This window comes from Tupaia chinensis, unplaced genomic scaffold, assembly GCF_000334495.1.
Source record: "Tupaia chinensis unplaced genomic scaffold, TupChi_1.0 Scaffold000056_1, whole genome shotgun sequence".
Classification (NCBI taxonomy): Eukaryota; Metazoa; Chordata; class Mammalia; order Scandentia; family Tupaiidae; genus Tupaia; species Tupaia belangeri.
In genome coordinates, this window is record NW_006159514.1 from 162,931 (window position 1) to 177,049 (window position 14,119).

Below are 14,119 nucleotides of genomic sequence, written 5' to 3' on the forward strand. Positions count from 1 at the left end.
CCCCGCGGGGGGGGGTGTGTTTTTTTTTTTTTTTTTTTTTTTTACCCACCTCCCTATCTCTTTCTCACGAAAGAAACAAAGAAATAAAGAAAAAGAAAACAACAGTCCAAGGTAGCTATAATAAACACCCCAAGAAAGCTACTGAGAACACACAAAGCCGAGTTAGAACCACAGTACAGCCAGACTCACAGGAAAGACCCCACGACCCTGCCCGCCCCACCCTAACTGCCTCGGCAGCCACAGACACCTTATATGCACTGACTTTGTCACCATCCTTACTTTCAACAGGACATTCTGGATACTCTGACAAAAGAGTCACAAAGGTATCATTTTTGAAGTTATTTTTTGCTTGTTTGTTTCAAATTTAAATTCTCATGGGCCCGTTCTCCCAAGAGATGAGTACAATCATTGAAAATGTAGCCAAGTACTCTGGGAAGAGTAATGCACATTTGTGGCCATCACACGAATGACGAAGGTGAGATGGGGTGGTAAAAATCTGGTGCAGAAATAATCTTCGCATGAACTAACCTGAAAGGATGGCTCTTCTCCGTATCTACAGAAGCCAGTCAAAGAAGCAATGGTTTGCAGCATGAAGTAACTGACGTAAGACGCTTACCCATCTTTGTTGAGGTCCACCACTGCCACGTCATAGCCAAATGAAGAAGCCAGACCTTCCCCATCAAATATGTGCTCAGGCAGGAGATGTGCAGACTTCATGTCTCTCTTCAGCAAAACCACAGCCCCACTGTGATTGGCTCTTGGAGCACCAGATACAAAAGTGAGGTCATCTTTTGAAACGATACCTTTCCCTGAGTCCAAAGAAAAGCCTAGAAAAACAAAATACAGCCTCTCACCATCAATCCTGTATTTCAGGAGGCATGCGGCACTGGTAATTCTATCGTTACCTTTTCTTCTGGCTCCCCACCGCCCTCCCAGACCCTGGCTTTCCCTCCAGGTATCAGTTCTACGGTATGAATTATAGAGCTAAGAAATCAGACACAAGGATAAGGTACTGGGGCTATTCCACCGCTTTCTATGGATATTAAGTTGTAAAGCAAAGCATCTATTTAGCGTTTGTGTAACTTGAACTTTGAAGTGTTCATGCACCTAAAGAATCAATGTGAACTCTATTTTAAAATTGGAACTTGGGTAAAAGGAGGTCATGCTAGATACCGAATCATCATGACAATATTACATCACATACTCATTGAACATGCATGACCTGATATATAGCATAATTGAGTGCACAGGCTAGCAGTCTGCTGTAATGTAATGACCAGTATTTTCACATGGATAAGTTCCACATTTATCAGTCTCCTTGGTTATCAGACAAGAACAAATGCTAACATCATTAATATACCATAGACAGCATTTCGTTAGGCAGGACCAACTTTGTTCCCAGACACACACATGCAAACGAAACCATGAGTGATGACAAAGCATTTGAGAACCTTGTATAAACAATACAGGTGAGTGAACTGTCCCCAATATCAATGACATGCTTGCTCAGAGGGCAGAAGATGCTAGAATGGCCCATGATAACACACCAGGTGGGATGTTAGGTTATAAACACTGAGATTTGGTGGAGAGCAGACATAAATGCCCGTATTGAACCCATGGCAATGAAACGAATCTTCCTATGTGAAGATGAGGCAGATGCAAACAATATGCTCACCCTTTTTATTGGGTTTTATTTATGAAAAGTTTCACCACTACCATTGCAGTTCTCACATTATAAAGTGAGTTGAAAAACAGGATGAGGCACAAGTTTAGAACAGGGTGATCTAATTGAGTCCGGCTCTGAAAACCACCCAGTAGCAGAGCCTTCACCATGGCATGCTTTGTGCTTCACTTGAAATGAAATAGAAAATAAAAAGATTTATGCTCTGTATGGATCAAAAACAATTTAAAATGACCATGACCAAGACAATTTGTCATCTCAGAGGTCACAAACCTAGGTAGCTATTCATCATCACATCAGGGGATGTGTCGGGCTGCTCCCTGGGAGGCCGCGTTTTATAAACAAACTGATCAGGATCAGTATAGGAAACGCTGGTCAGAAACAGCAGGCCTGCACACAACGCACGGGATGGGAGAGATGGAAGAGAAAACAATTACGCTTGGCAGAGGCAGGAGAGCTGCTGCTGGGTGGCGAGGCTGCTGCTCTGTTTGGCAAGCTGCTCTCTTCACCAGCTTCCTCAGGCGGACCAGTATATCCCCCAAACCAACTAATCTTTTGGAACAGCAGGTTCACAAATGGCAAGGACAAGCAAAGAGGACAGTAAGGCCCAGCAGTGGTGAAATACACTAAGACACTGTGCTCTGCAGGCTGAGACCAGGCTCTGGTTCGATTCTCGTCCAACCTACAGGTCAGGTGAGATGGCGTGCACCCTCATCCCAGTCACTTGGAGAAAGCCCATGAGCTGGAAGCTGGCCTCGGCAATGTCATGACACCCTGTCTGAAAGAGCCAGTCCTTATGGCCCACCACATTCCTGGAAGGCTGAGGCAAAATGATACAATATGGCCAGAGTTACAAAGAAAAAAAAAGTTAACAAGGAGGCCAGCAGGTGGCATGGTAGTTAAGGTGCTAGACTCCCACATGGCCAACCATGAGTACAGTCTCAGACAGGAGGCCTGAAAATCATGCTGGGTGTGTGTGTTTGGGTGCCCCAAATCCTATATGCATGCCCAGAATTCTATATGAGTGCCCGAAATCCTGAGAGGAGAAGGGACTGTGGTGTGGCCATCCCCTCTGGGAAGTGATTTCTTACTTTCCCTCTCTCTGTATCTCTCTGTCTCTCTCCTCTCCAGCGAGCACATGTGCCCTATGGCAAAAACCTAAAAAAATAAATAAAAATAAAAACATAGACTTAGTTTTTCCCCCCTCAGGCATCCACTTTTGAGGAAGTCCATTCTAAAAGTGGCAAATGTGTGTAAGAAAAAAAAGCTTATTTCCATATGTTCTAAAGCAACAGAGTTTATAAAATTTATAGGCCTCTATTTAAAGACCAACATGCTGGTTTCTTAACCACCGCAACTAAAATTAAATCCTTCCTGTCACAAACAATGCACTTAAAGAGACAGATTGTCAGTTAACATATTCAAGTAAAATACTGGCTTGTCGATAAAATCTACCTCAAAAAGAGCGTTACCTGGAAAACCCACGCTTAATATTTCAGACTGAAGACCACTGTACTTGGAGTTCTTTCCAGCCTGCAAAGCCAATGACATCCCATTCACACACCCAGACGCTTCCCACCTCCTCCATCATCTGCATGAATATTTCTTTCCTTGGCTAGGAGATTTAATAATGGGGTGGCCCTGGCTAGGAAATAAGTCTTACTTACCTATTAGTCTTCCTCCTCAGGAAAAAAGGAACAAGAATACTTACTTGTAATACTTACTTTTTTGTATGGCAGACAGGTAAAGCAGCGAGTATACCTGACTTGCAGCCCAGAGTAAGTACGTAACAAGTAGTATGTATAATTTTCCCCTTCCCTCTTTGACATCTTCATACCAAGTTATTATTTGGGGGGAGGGGTGTTTTGTTTTAACAGTACTGTTCACACAGGTTTATCTAATTAGAACTACTTCTTATTGCATGTTTACCAGCACATTGTTTGGAATTATTCATCTATAGCTATACCTATTTTATCCTTTTTACCTCCATTGTTCCAGTAATATCTCTAATAGGGTTCTCTCTTTTTTTTTTTTTTAATAGGTTACTATTTAGATTTAGGTGGTATTTTTACATTTTGCCCCCAAGAAATGCACAGTAATTATTCTTTATGTCAACTCATACCAAGAATTAAAGCTTTTAAAAGCCTTTGTGTAATTACCATAATGCACATGAATAATTTAGGACAGTCATTAGTAATGCGAACAAGCCTTGGGAGTTAAGGAAGTGGCACTTAGACACAGTCTGGGTCTCCTACAGCCGCTTTAGCAGTCCTGCTCAGCCTCATCAGGGAAGCCCAGTGCCACCCTTGCCACCCCTAGGGGGCCCTGTGACACGGAGGCAGCCATCGAGCGGCAGGACTAACCCTTGGAGAAGGGCAGTCACAGAGGAAGGACCGGAGGCCTTGACCTGCCATTTTAAAGTAAGTTTATAAATGTACCGAGAGCTCTTAAGATCTCCAGGAAGAGGCACTCTGAGGATGAGGCAGCTCAGCTTACTGCAAACACCCCTGCATTTTTTTCTGGCTACATGAACAGGGCAGATTTCAGGATACAGAGGCCACCACTAGCTCAGGAGGCAGACTTCCACCTGGGAGCGAATATGGGTGCCTTTAGGTGGCAATAGGTCTCTTCCCCCTCTGAGGAAGCCCAGGTCAAAGGGAAGGCTCCCAGGTGAGGCTCCCTCCAGATCCCCAAGGCCTGCTAAGGTCCAGCAGATGTGGCCCCAGGCCTCGGGCTCCAGCTGGCCTACTCTCAGCCTGCCAGTTCCAGGCCCTGGTCTGAGAAGGCAGGCGTGCCAGCCGCGCTCGTGCCTACCTAAGTAACTGTTAGCAGGAACCGGAACTAGGCTCTCATCATGGTCAGTCTCACCACCAACTTCGTAAGGCCCATCTTCAAAGATGTTCATGTCAAAAAAAGTGTTATTCTTTTGCTCTACACGAACAATCCCTAAGGGAATGAAATGGTAAAAACAACAACAAAAAATGAGGATGAAAACAAAATAAAATAAATGGCTCCTAAAAAAACGCTCCCAGGGTTATCACCCAGTATGGAAAGAAGGTTTGGAGAAGAAAAGCCAGAAGCAAGAGATGACTTTTAAGGCTGCTAAACACGTTCGTGTAAATTTTAATGGGGCGGGGGGGGGGTGGGGGTGAGGCAACGATTCTAGTTATTAGAAAAATGCTCCCGTGCATTTTCATGATCTTTATAATGCCATGAAGCTAGATGAAAAATGAAATATTTCCTTAGTTAAAATTCTACAGAAGACCAATCTTTAAATTGACATAAACTTGATATATGTTCTCTGTAATCCTAAATCAGTTTGTCTTCTTTTCTGTAAAGTCGAAATAAATACATTGGCCTTTTTTATTCAATCACTTGAACCAGAATTAAACTTTTTAAGTCTTACAATTAATCATTTAGAAGAGAAAAAAATTCCAGGGCCAGCAGGAGGCGTGGAGGTTAAGGCGCTGGATCCACATGGCCACCTGTACAGTTCCTGTCCCGGTGGCTTGAGAATCATGTGAGGTGCAAATATGTGCATGCCCAAAATCCTGAGAAGAGAGTAGAGGATAAGAGGAGAAGGGATTGAGATGTGGCCATCCCTCCTGGGGGGTGATTTCTCACTTTCTCTCTCTCTGTCTCTTTCTCTGGCAAGTACATGTGCCCTATAGCAACAACAAAAGCAAAAAAAAGATAAAATTTCATATAGTAACCTAAGTCACTATATTACTTGTTAAAAATGGCAACATTGGGGCCAGCAGGTGGTGTGGTGGTTAAGGCACTGGACTCCCATATGGCTGACCATGGTTTGAGTCCTGGACCTGGCAGCTTGGTTTCTTGCTTTCTCACTTTCTCACTCTCTCATGAGCACAAATGCCCTATGGCAAATTTTAAAATAATAACAGTAAAATTAAGTTAAATAAAAAATAATTTTTAAAAAGTGGCAACATTTGGGGTCAATAGGTGGCACAATGGTTAAGGTGCTGGACTCCCAATGGCTCACTGCGGTTCAAGTCTCAGACCTGGTGGCTTGAAAAATCACATGTGTACCCAAAATCCTGAGAAAAGAAAGGAGGAGAAAGGATTGTGGCATGGTCATCTCCTCTGGGGGGTGATTTTTCACTTTCCATCTCTCTGAATCTGTCTCTCCTTTCCAGCAAGTGCATACACCCTATGACAAAAACCTTAAACTAACTAAGTAAATAAATGACAACATTTTAGGTCAGGATTTATAAACATAAGACACATTTCCGGGTTTGGCAGGTGGTGTGGTGTGGTGGTTAAGGACGCTGGACTCCCACATGGCCAACAGTGATTCGAGTCCCAGACCTGGCAACTTGCTTTCTCATATTCCTACTCTCTCTTTGTCCCTCTCTGGTCAAATTAAAAATAAATAAATAAATAAATAAAGTGAAATAATTCTTTAAAAAAAAACAAAAAAAACCCAGAAAAACAAAAAACACATTTCTCATGAATTAAAATATATATAGTTGGGGCCAGCAGGTGGTGTGGTGGTTAAGGGTGCTGAACTCCCACATGGCCAACTGCAGTTTGAGTCCTGGACCCGGCTTGCATTCTCACTTCCTTTCTCTTTCTCTCACTCTGTCCTTCTCTCAAATTTTAAAAATAAAGTTAAATACAATAATTCTTTAAAAATATATACATATATAAATAGTTGTTAGGTGCTTTTGTTCTTTTATTACATATATGTGTAGGTGGGTGTGTGTTTGTGCATGTATATATACAAACATACCTGGGTGGGGGGAGATAAAGAAACACACACATTTTAAAATTTTGCCAGAGCCACTTGCCAGAGAGAGTAATTACTTTCCATAGGACGTGGTCACATCTCTCCCTCCTTTCAAGATTTCGGCATACACACATATAAACTCGGTGTGTTTTTCAAGCTGCAGGGTCTAGGCCTCAAACAGCATGGTTGGTCACGCGGGATCCAGTCACCTTCACTGCTAGACTACCTGCGGGCCCTTATTTTACCATGGCGGCATCTAGTCTTGAGAAAACTATTTCTAAATGCAACACATTATTCCAATTAGGTCAGAATAAGCAGACAAAGAGAAGGTGGGAGTGGGGTGCAGGGGAGAATCACTGCCGTGGTACCACGGCCGGTACGCAGGGCGGGGTGTGCTCCAGAGCCACTTCTCATAAAAAGGAAAGCTTGGACAAGTTTGAATGAAAAAGGAAAAGTTCTACCAACTAGTGAAAATGTGACATGGTTTAATACATTTTTCAATAAAGTTTATTTCCAGGGGCTGGTAGGTCACTTGGTAGTTAAGGCGCTGGACTCCCACATGGCTAACCATAGTTAGAGTCCCAGACCTGGCGCTTGCTTTCTTACTCACTCTCTCTTCTGCTCTCTCTCTGGACCAACTGAATAATAATAAATAAAATTAAATAAATAGTCCAAAATTAAAAAAAAAAAAAATTTCCAAATCAGATGTATTTCTCTTCATCATGGATCAGTTAGGTTATCTTTTAAAAAATATTTAATTTTATGTATTATTATTTAATTTGCTATAGGGCATGAGTGCTCATCGAGGGAGGGGATGTGGGGGGGGGAGACAGAGAGAGAGAGAAAGCCACCAGGTCTGGGATCAAACTGTGGTCGGCCATGTGGGAGTCCAGCACTTTAACCACCACCCCACCTGCTGGCCCCAGTTAGGTTATCTTTTATGACGTAGAAGTTTTTACTCATATTAATACACTATTTGTACATAACATCACTTAATCTTTCTTGTTTTCAGATCACTAACTTAAAACGGGAACTTCTAGCTTCATGAAATAAATATAAAACAGTAGAAACTACTCTCATTAATCATTACGTTCTTAGAGACAAAATATTTGTTGTACTTTGGAAAGTACTGGTAGAAGAGGGAAAAAAAAGTCAACATTAAAACATACATTTCTACCATTAGGTGTTCTTAAAAACCTTACTATTTACAGATTCTAACATCCTATTTTACTTCTATAGTACACAAGTCTTTTATAACATTTTGTTTAAGTTAGGCTGTTAAGTTGTGGTGCATGTTACAGACATTACTTAGACATTCTAAGTTCTAGTTTATAAATGCAAACATCATACCTTTCCAGTTATAAGTGCCCGGGGCTCCAAACACAATGTAATGAAAATCTTTAGTAAAAGTAGCTGCTACACCTTGCTGGCACGAACCAAACTTCTCATGGCCTCTCAATCGGCCATCACAGAAACTCCAGTCTCCTCCATCCATATCATCTTCAATTTTGAGATTCTGACTCAGGACATAACACCTCCCAAAGATGTCTCGGGATTCCTGCTTTGTATTAACATGTTGCCTTTTTTCATATCGATGAGCACATGTCTGCAAAACAGATGGGATAAAGTCATCCCTTCATCCTTACAAACCCGGCTTTAAATGTATGTACCAGCCCAGCAGACGATGTGGAGGATAAGGTGACTGGATCTCACACGGTGGGCTGCGCCGTTCAAGTCTTAGATCCCACAGCTTGGAAAACTTGCTGGGTGTGTGTGCATGCATGCCCAGCATCTCAAAAGGAGAATGGAGGGGAGGGGGCTGTAGCCTGGCCATCGCCTTGGAGGTGCTTTAACTCCACACCACCCCTCACCAGCTTGGCAAATACATGCAGCCTATAACAAAAAAACAATGAGACTGTCAATAATAGAGGTTAATTCTAAATAGGATGATCAAACATGGCCTCACACTGGGACTGGATGCCAAACCAGCAAATCCTCCCCGAAGTGGCACAAAGTAGACCATTTTCAAGCACAAAGAAATCAAGACTTCTGTCTGATTGTCACTCAGAGAATAATACTCCAGTCCAAATATTGAATGCCGATCTGTATCCACAGGCAATTTACCTGTAAATTTACCTGTCACATAAACAAAGGGAAACACCTTCATTCTTCATTTTTTTAAACTTAATTGGCTTTTAGTGCCTGTATAAACCTTCACACGAGTGTGGAAATAAGTAATTATATCTGAAGGAAAAAGCCATGGTCATATTTTCACAGGGGTCGACAAACACAGATGAAACAAAGACATTTTTTCTTTTACCCACACCATTTCCTTGTGATCAGTCCTAACTTCAATTCTGAACTCTGAGATGATCTCTCTGAACATGTCTATACCTAAGAGGTAGAGAGAACTATACTGCTGAAAGAAATGAAATAACCTTTCTTAGAATTATTTTATTTAACTTCATTTATTTACTTATTTACTTATTTTGACTAGAGAGGGACAGAGAGAAAGGGAGGGGAGAGTGAGAAAGCAAGCTGCCAGGTCTGGGACTTGAACTGCAGTCAGCCAGGAGTTCAGGGTCCCTAACCACTATGCCACCTGCTGGCCCCAAAATAACCTATCATTTCTGCGGGGTGTTTTTGGCTACTCTCCAAGCAACACAGGCTGAAAATACTTTGGAGTATTCAAGTCAGGAGAGTTAGCTGGTGGCATGGCGGTGTGGTACCAAAGGCAGCTAGGCCTCACATGGCTGACTGCACAATTTGAGTCCTGGACACGATAGCTTGAAAAACACACCGGGTATGTGTGTGTGCATGCCCAAACTCCCAAAGGAGGAAGAAATGGAGAAAGGACTGCAAGGTGACCATTCTCCACGGTATGTGCTTTCTCACTTTCCCTCTCTCTCTTTCCTATGAACGCATATGCATCCTCTAGAAAATTAAAAAGAATATCCAAGTTAGTTTTTTTATAATATACCCCTTAAATATCAAAACTCAATGTTTAGTAAAATTCTCATTTTTCTCATGATACTCTATAGTTATAACAACCGGGTTTTGAAATAAAGATGAAAAAGATTGCTGTATTCCAAGGCGGAAGGCACTTGTCAGGTCATCTGTGATCCAGCTGACAACCCACTTCTCTTCACTACCACTTTGAAGTATTTAAGCAGCTCAGAAGAGTAACAAGAAAGCCAACAATGATCTGATCTTACTTTCTATGGCCACTGCCATATTTTTATCTATAAAAGTTATAAAGTTTCTAGGACAGAAGCTATTTCTAGTTCTCTATTTTTTTTTTTTTTAAAAAAAGGTTTTCGCCATAGGCATGTGCACTTGCAAGAGAGGGAGAAAGTGAGAAATCACCCTCCAGTTGGGATGGCTATGTCACAATCCCCTCTCTTCTATTTTCCTTTCAGGATTGGGAGCATGCACGCGTACACACACACACACACACACGGAGTGATTTTCAAGCTGGTAGGTCCAGAACTTGAACCATGGTGGGCCATGTGGGAATCCAGTGCCATAACCACCATGCCACCTGCTGGCCCTGTCTTCCTTTTTCAAAGTATTTCGTTAGTTCTGCTATAGAGCACATGCGCTCACCAAAGAGAGGGGCTAGATGGCAGGTGACATGGTGGTTAAGGTGCCTGGACTCCCACATGGCTGACCACGGTTTGAGTCCTAGACCTGACAGCTTGCTATCTCACTTTCCTTCTGTCTCTCTCTCTCTCCCTCTCTTTGGATGCTTTTTTTTAAAAAATGAAATAATGATAATGAATAAAATGAAATAATTCTTTTTTAAAAGAGAGAGAGAGAGGCTAGGGGAGTGAGAAATCACTTCTCAGGGGGAATGGCCACCCATAGTCCCTTCTCCTCCATTCTCCTCTTAGGATTTTGGGCATGTACACACATGTGCCTGGCATGTTTTTGAAGCCACTGGGTCTAGGACTTGAGCGGTACAGTCAGCCATGGGGGATCCAGCTGCCTTAACCAGCATGCTACTTGTTGGCTCCTGTTTTCCTTTATTAAAAAAAATTTTTTTTCAAAGAGAGTCTGTGTGCCCACTAGGAGAAAGACAGAAAGAGAGAAGGAAAACTAGAAAGCACCCCCACTGGGGCGAGGTCATGCCATAATCCTTTGTCTTTTCTTCCTTCTTTTTGGAACTTGGACATGCACACACACGTGCCCGATGTGCTCCTCCAGCCACTAGATCTGGGATTCGAACAGTACGATTGGTCATAGGGGATCTGGACACCACAACCACCAGGCCACGGGCTGGCCCCAGTTTTCCTTTTTTGTTTTAAGGTCATCTAGAGTGTTAGAGATAGTCCCTCAAGGTAAAGTTCTTTGATTCTGGAAGTTCTAAAGACAAGTAGGTTTGATGATGGCTTCATATAAGCAATCAGGGAAAATGCTGTGGTTTCTTCCCGACATCGATCTGCTCTAAGGTCTGCGAAGCTGTATGCGCCACACAGGAAGGGGCTCTGTCTGCTTTGTGCCCTGCTCCTAATAAGCCCTCTGACACTGTGGAACGAACACGTGTCTACACTTACCACGACTTTGCCGCCCGGACCTTGGCTCTGGACAGTGACCCCCATCCACTGGTCTTCCTTGCTTTCCGAGGTCGGGTCAGCTGTGGGAACAGCACAGGTTACACACAGCACTGCCGGGCGCACAAAGGCACAGAGCCAGCATTAGAACAAAGATACGAGCGACTTTCTAAACTGTCCTTCCCTAAGCTAGCTACTCCATCAGTGCCCCTCCTCAGCCCAGAAAAAGCAATTCTCATCTCAAGAACATGGAGAGGTAATTATTGTAAGATTCTTTCATAAAATCCTGTATGTCAAATACATAGGCCTAGGGGCCAGCAGGTGGCGTGGTGGTTGAGGGTGCTGGACTCCCACATGGCCAACTGCAGTTTGAAATCCGGACCTGGTGGCTTTCTTTCTTACTTTCTCTCTTTTTCTCTGTCCCTCTCTAGTAAAATTTAAACAAATAAATAAATTTAAATACAATAATTCTTTAAGGGGCTAGCAGGTGATGTGGTGGTTAAGGGTGCTGGATTCCCACATGGCTAACCGTGGTTCGAGTCCCAGACCTGGCAGCTTGCTTTCTTATTTTACTTCCCTCTCTCTCTCGCTCTGTATCTCTCTGGTCAAATTAAAATAAATAAATAAGACTTTTAAAAAATAATTATTTTAAAAAAATACATCGGTCTACACGGAGGTCTATGTTACCCACAATCTCCTTTGTGCTCTCTTGACAGACAAGGTCCTAAATACAGAGATGTACTTAAAAACTTTAAGACTAAAGGGTGGCCTCCAACACCTGCCCCGTAGAGTGACAACATAATATCCAGTTTCCAGGGGGCAGAGTGGCGGAATGCTGGTAAAGTGGTGTTCAGCAAGGCTGATTGTCTTGGAAGGCTCCAGGTTCACATCCAGACTTCCCTCGGTCTGCCTGGTACAGCCATGCCCGTGATCTGGAACTGGCTCAGGCTGGGGGTGGACTGTGTTGTCAAAACTCTGTTGGGGGTTACTCATTCTCTCTCCCTCTCTGGTTCACATAAGAAACAAGCTTTAAAAAATAAAAATTTAAAAATCTAGTTTTGTGAGGCCAGCAGGTGGCATGGTGGTTAAGGTGCTGGACTCCCCACATGGTTGACTGTAGTTCAAGTCCCAGGTCTGGCGGCTCACTTTCTTACTTTCCCTCTCTCTTTCTCTAGTGAGTACATGTGCCCTATGACGTAAAATAATAATTTATAAAATTAAATAAAGAATTCTTTTTTTCAAACTAGTTTTGTAAGTTCAAGTACCATCCAAATGAGCAGAAAGTGAAAACTTCTCTATGTACTCCCAAATTTGCTACATAACAGCATGAACCGTTCTCGTCTTTACTAGAGATCGGCGATAAGGCCTCAGATTTATTTTAGGATTTCTAGCTGACAAGTTATACCTTTTATTAATATTAGTGCTAAAAAAGAAGAGTGATATACTTATTTTTAGCCAGGTTTTAAAAAAAAGAAGAGACGAAACCCACAAATACCACCATGTGCTAATTCTGGTATCAACCTACACCCCCTCATATAGCCCCATCTCCAAACTCTTGCCTTCCACAACGAGTTACAACAGGGGCACAATTTCCAATCTTGAATCATTACAAAAATGAAAACTAAACAATTTTAAGTAGAGAGAAAAAGGCTAAAATGTTAAAGAATGTGTACATTCAGACACTGCGATCACGAGTAGGTGCTTGTTTCTTTCTTTATAGGTCTTCTATGCATTTTACAAGCTTCCTACGATGAGCATGTATTATAGTGTAGTCAGTAAAACAAAATTCAAAAGAGATGTTATGTGTAAGTGATAAAGAAGCAAGAACACCCCATGAATCTACAAATCTACTTAGACGAAGCACATCAAATTCGGTCTGGCTGGAGGTACTCCATAGGACAAGGCACCGAGCGACCTGGATGTTAGCCCAACTTTGGTTATGGCATCTTCCAGCTACCCAGAGCCCTCATAGAACAAGGCTCTGAGATGGGAACATTTTATCCATGCTGGTCAACTCTCATTTCAAAGGAGTCTGATACTTAAAACAGTCTTTCTCTCACGTGTTTTAGCAGCAAGTGAGAACTCCTGGGTACTGAGTACATGACACACATTACATCTTCCTCACGGCTGTGAAATCGGTTTCACAGCCCCCTGCAGGACCACAAAATACCACTAGATGGTAGTGTCAATACACCATTTCAGTTTAGAAACCAGGGTTAGGAAAAGCCACAAATGTAGCATCCTGGTACGATTTAGAAAGCAAATAAATTCACAGCAAATAAAAATCAGTCAAGATTGATGCAATTAAAAAAAGTCCTTCTCTGCATTACTAAATGTTTGCATTCCCTTTCCCTCCTTGTGGGAAGGGCGAGTAGGGTACAAGCGAGCTGGCCAAATGAACAGTGAGGGAAGGCAGAAAAACGCACCATCGTTATCAAATTCGATCCGTGTGCAAGGACCCCGGGAGGTGATGTCGCAGCTGTACAGGCCCCCTGTCCTGTTGGCCCTCTGCAGCGGGAGGGCTTCTGCCCTAGGGGCCCCCACAAGCAACCTAGGGATGAAACAGAGAATTCAGAGGTTTGAATTTAATATACAACATTCAAATTAGTCAGACCAAGAGATGTGGTTATTCTGTCAAGGAGTCCACTGACTCTAAGCAGCTTAGGCAGCCAGGCAGAGTGCTATGACTGCCTTTGTGTGCAACGCACACAAACAAAAACACACAGTGAGGCAAGAGGGGGCACTGGAACACGCGAAAATACACCAGCAACTCACCAGGTGTCATTCTAGTGGTTCAAAGACACACTGCTCATAAGCTATGATCCCTAAACCCCAGCCAAGGGCAGCACATGGAATCTGACAGATGAAACCATAAACATTTCCAACACCGGAAAGAAAGAATGGCCATACTAAACTTAATAAGTTGTAAGAAGTCAGTGTATGAGACCAGCAGGTGGCGTGGTGGTTATAGGTGCTGGACTCCCACGTGGTTGACCACAGTTTGAGTCCCGGACCTAGTGGCTTTCTTTTTCATTTTCCCTCTCTCTCTTTCACTCTGTTCCTCTCTGGTCAAATTAAAATAAATAATCATTTCTTTATTTTTTAAAAAGAAGCTGGAGTTTAACACTGTGCCTT

General features: G+C 42.7%; 1 protein-coding gene across 2 annotated transcripts in view; it reads right to left on the reverse strand.

Annotated features, from left to right (window-relative positions):
* ITGA6 (integrin subunit alpha 6) overlaps positions 1-13,535 on the reverse strand; it is a gene marked incomplete at its 5' end in the record, with an annotated part of 57,774 nt that extends 44,239 nt beyond the window's left edge. For both annotated transcript variants that reach the window (XM_014592058.2, XM_027776016.1), the window contains 5 exon segments: positions 617-827; positions 4,496-4,627; positions 7,782-8,037; positions 10,988-11,067; positions 13,411-13,535. In XM_014592058.2, coding sequence (XP_014447544.1) covers positions 617-827; positions 4,496-4,627; positions 7,782-8,037; positions 10,988-11,067; positions 13,411-13,535 — 804 coding nt within the window.
* Between the last annotated feature and the right edge of the window lie 584 nt (positions 13,536-14,119).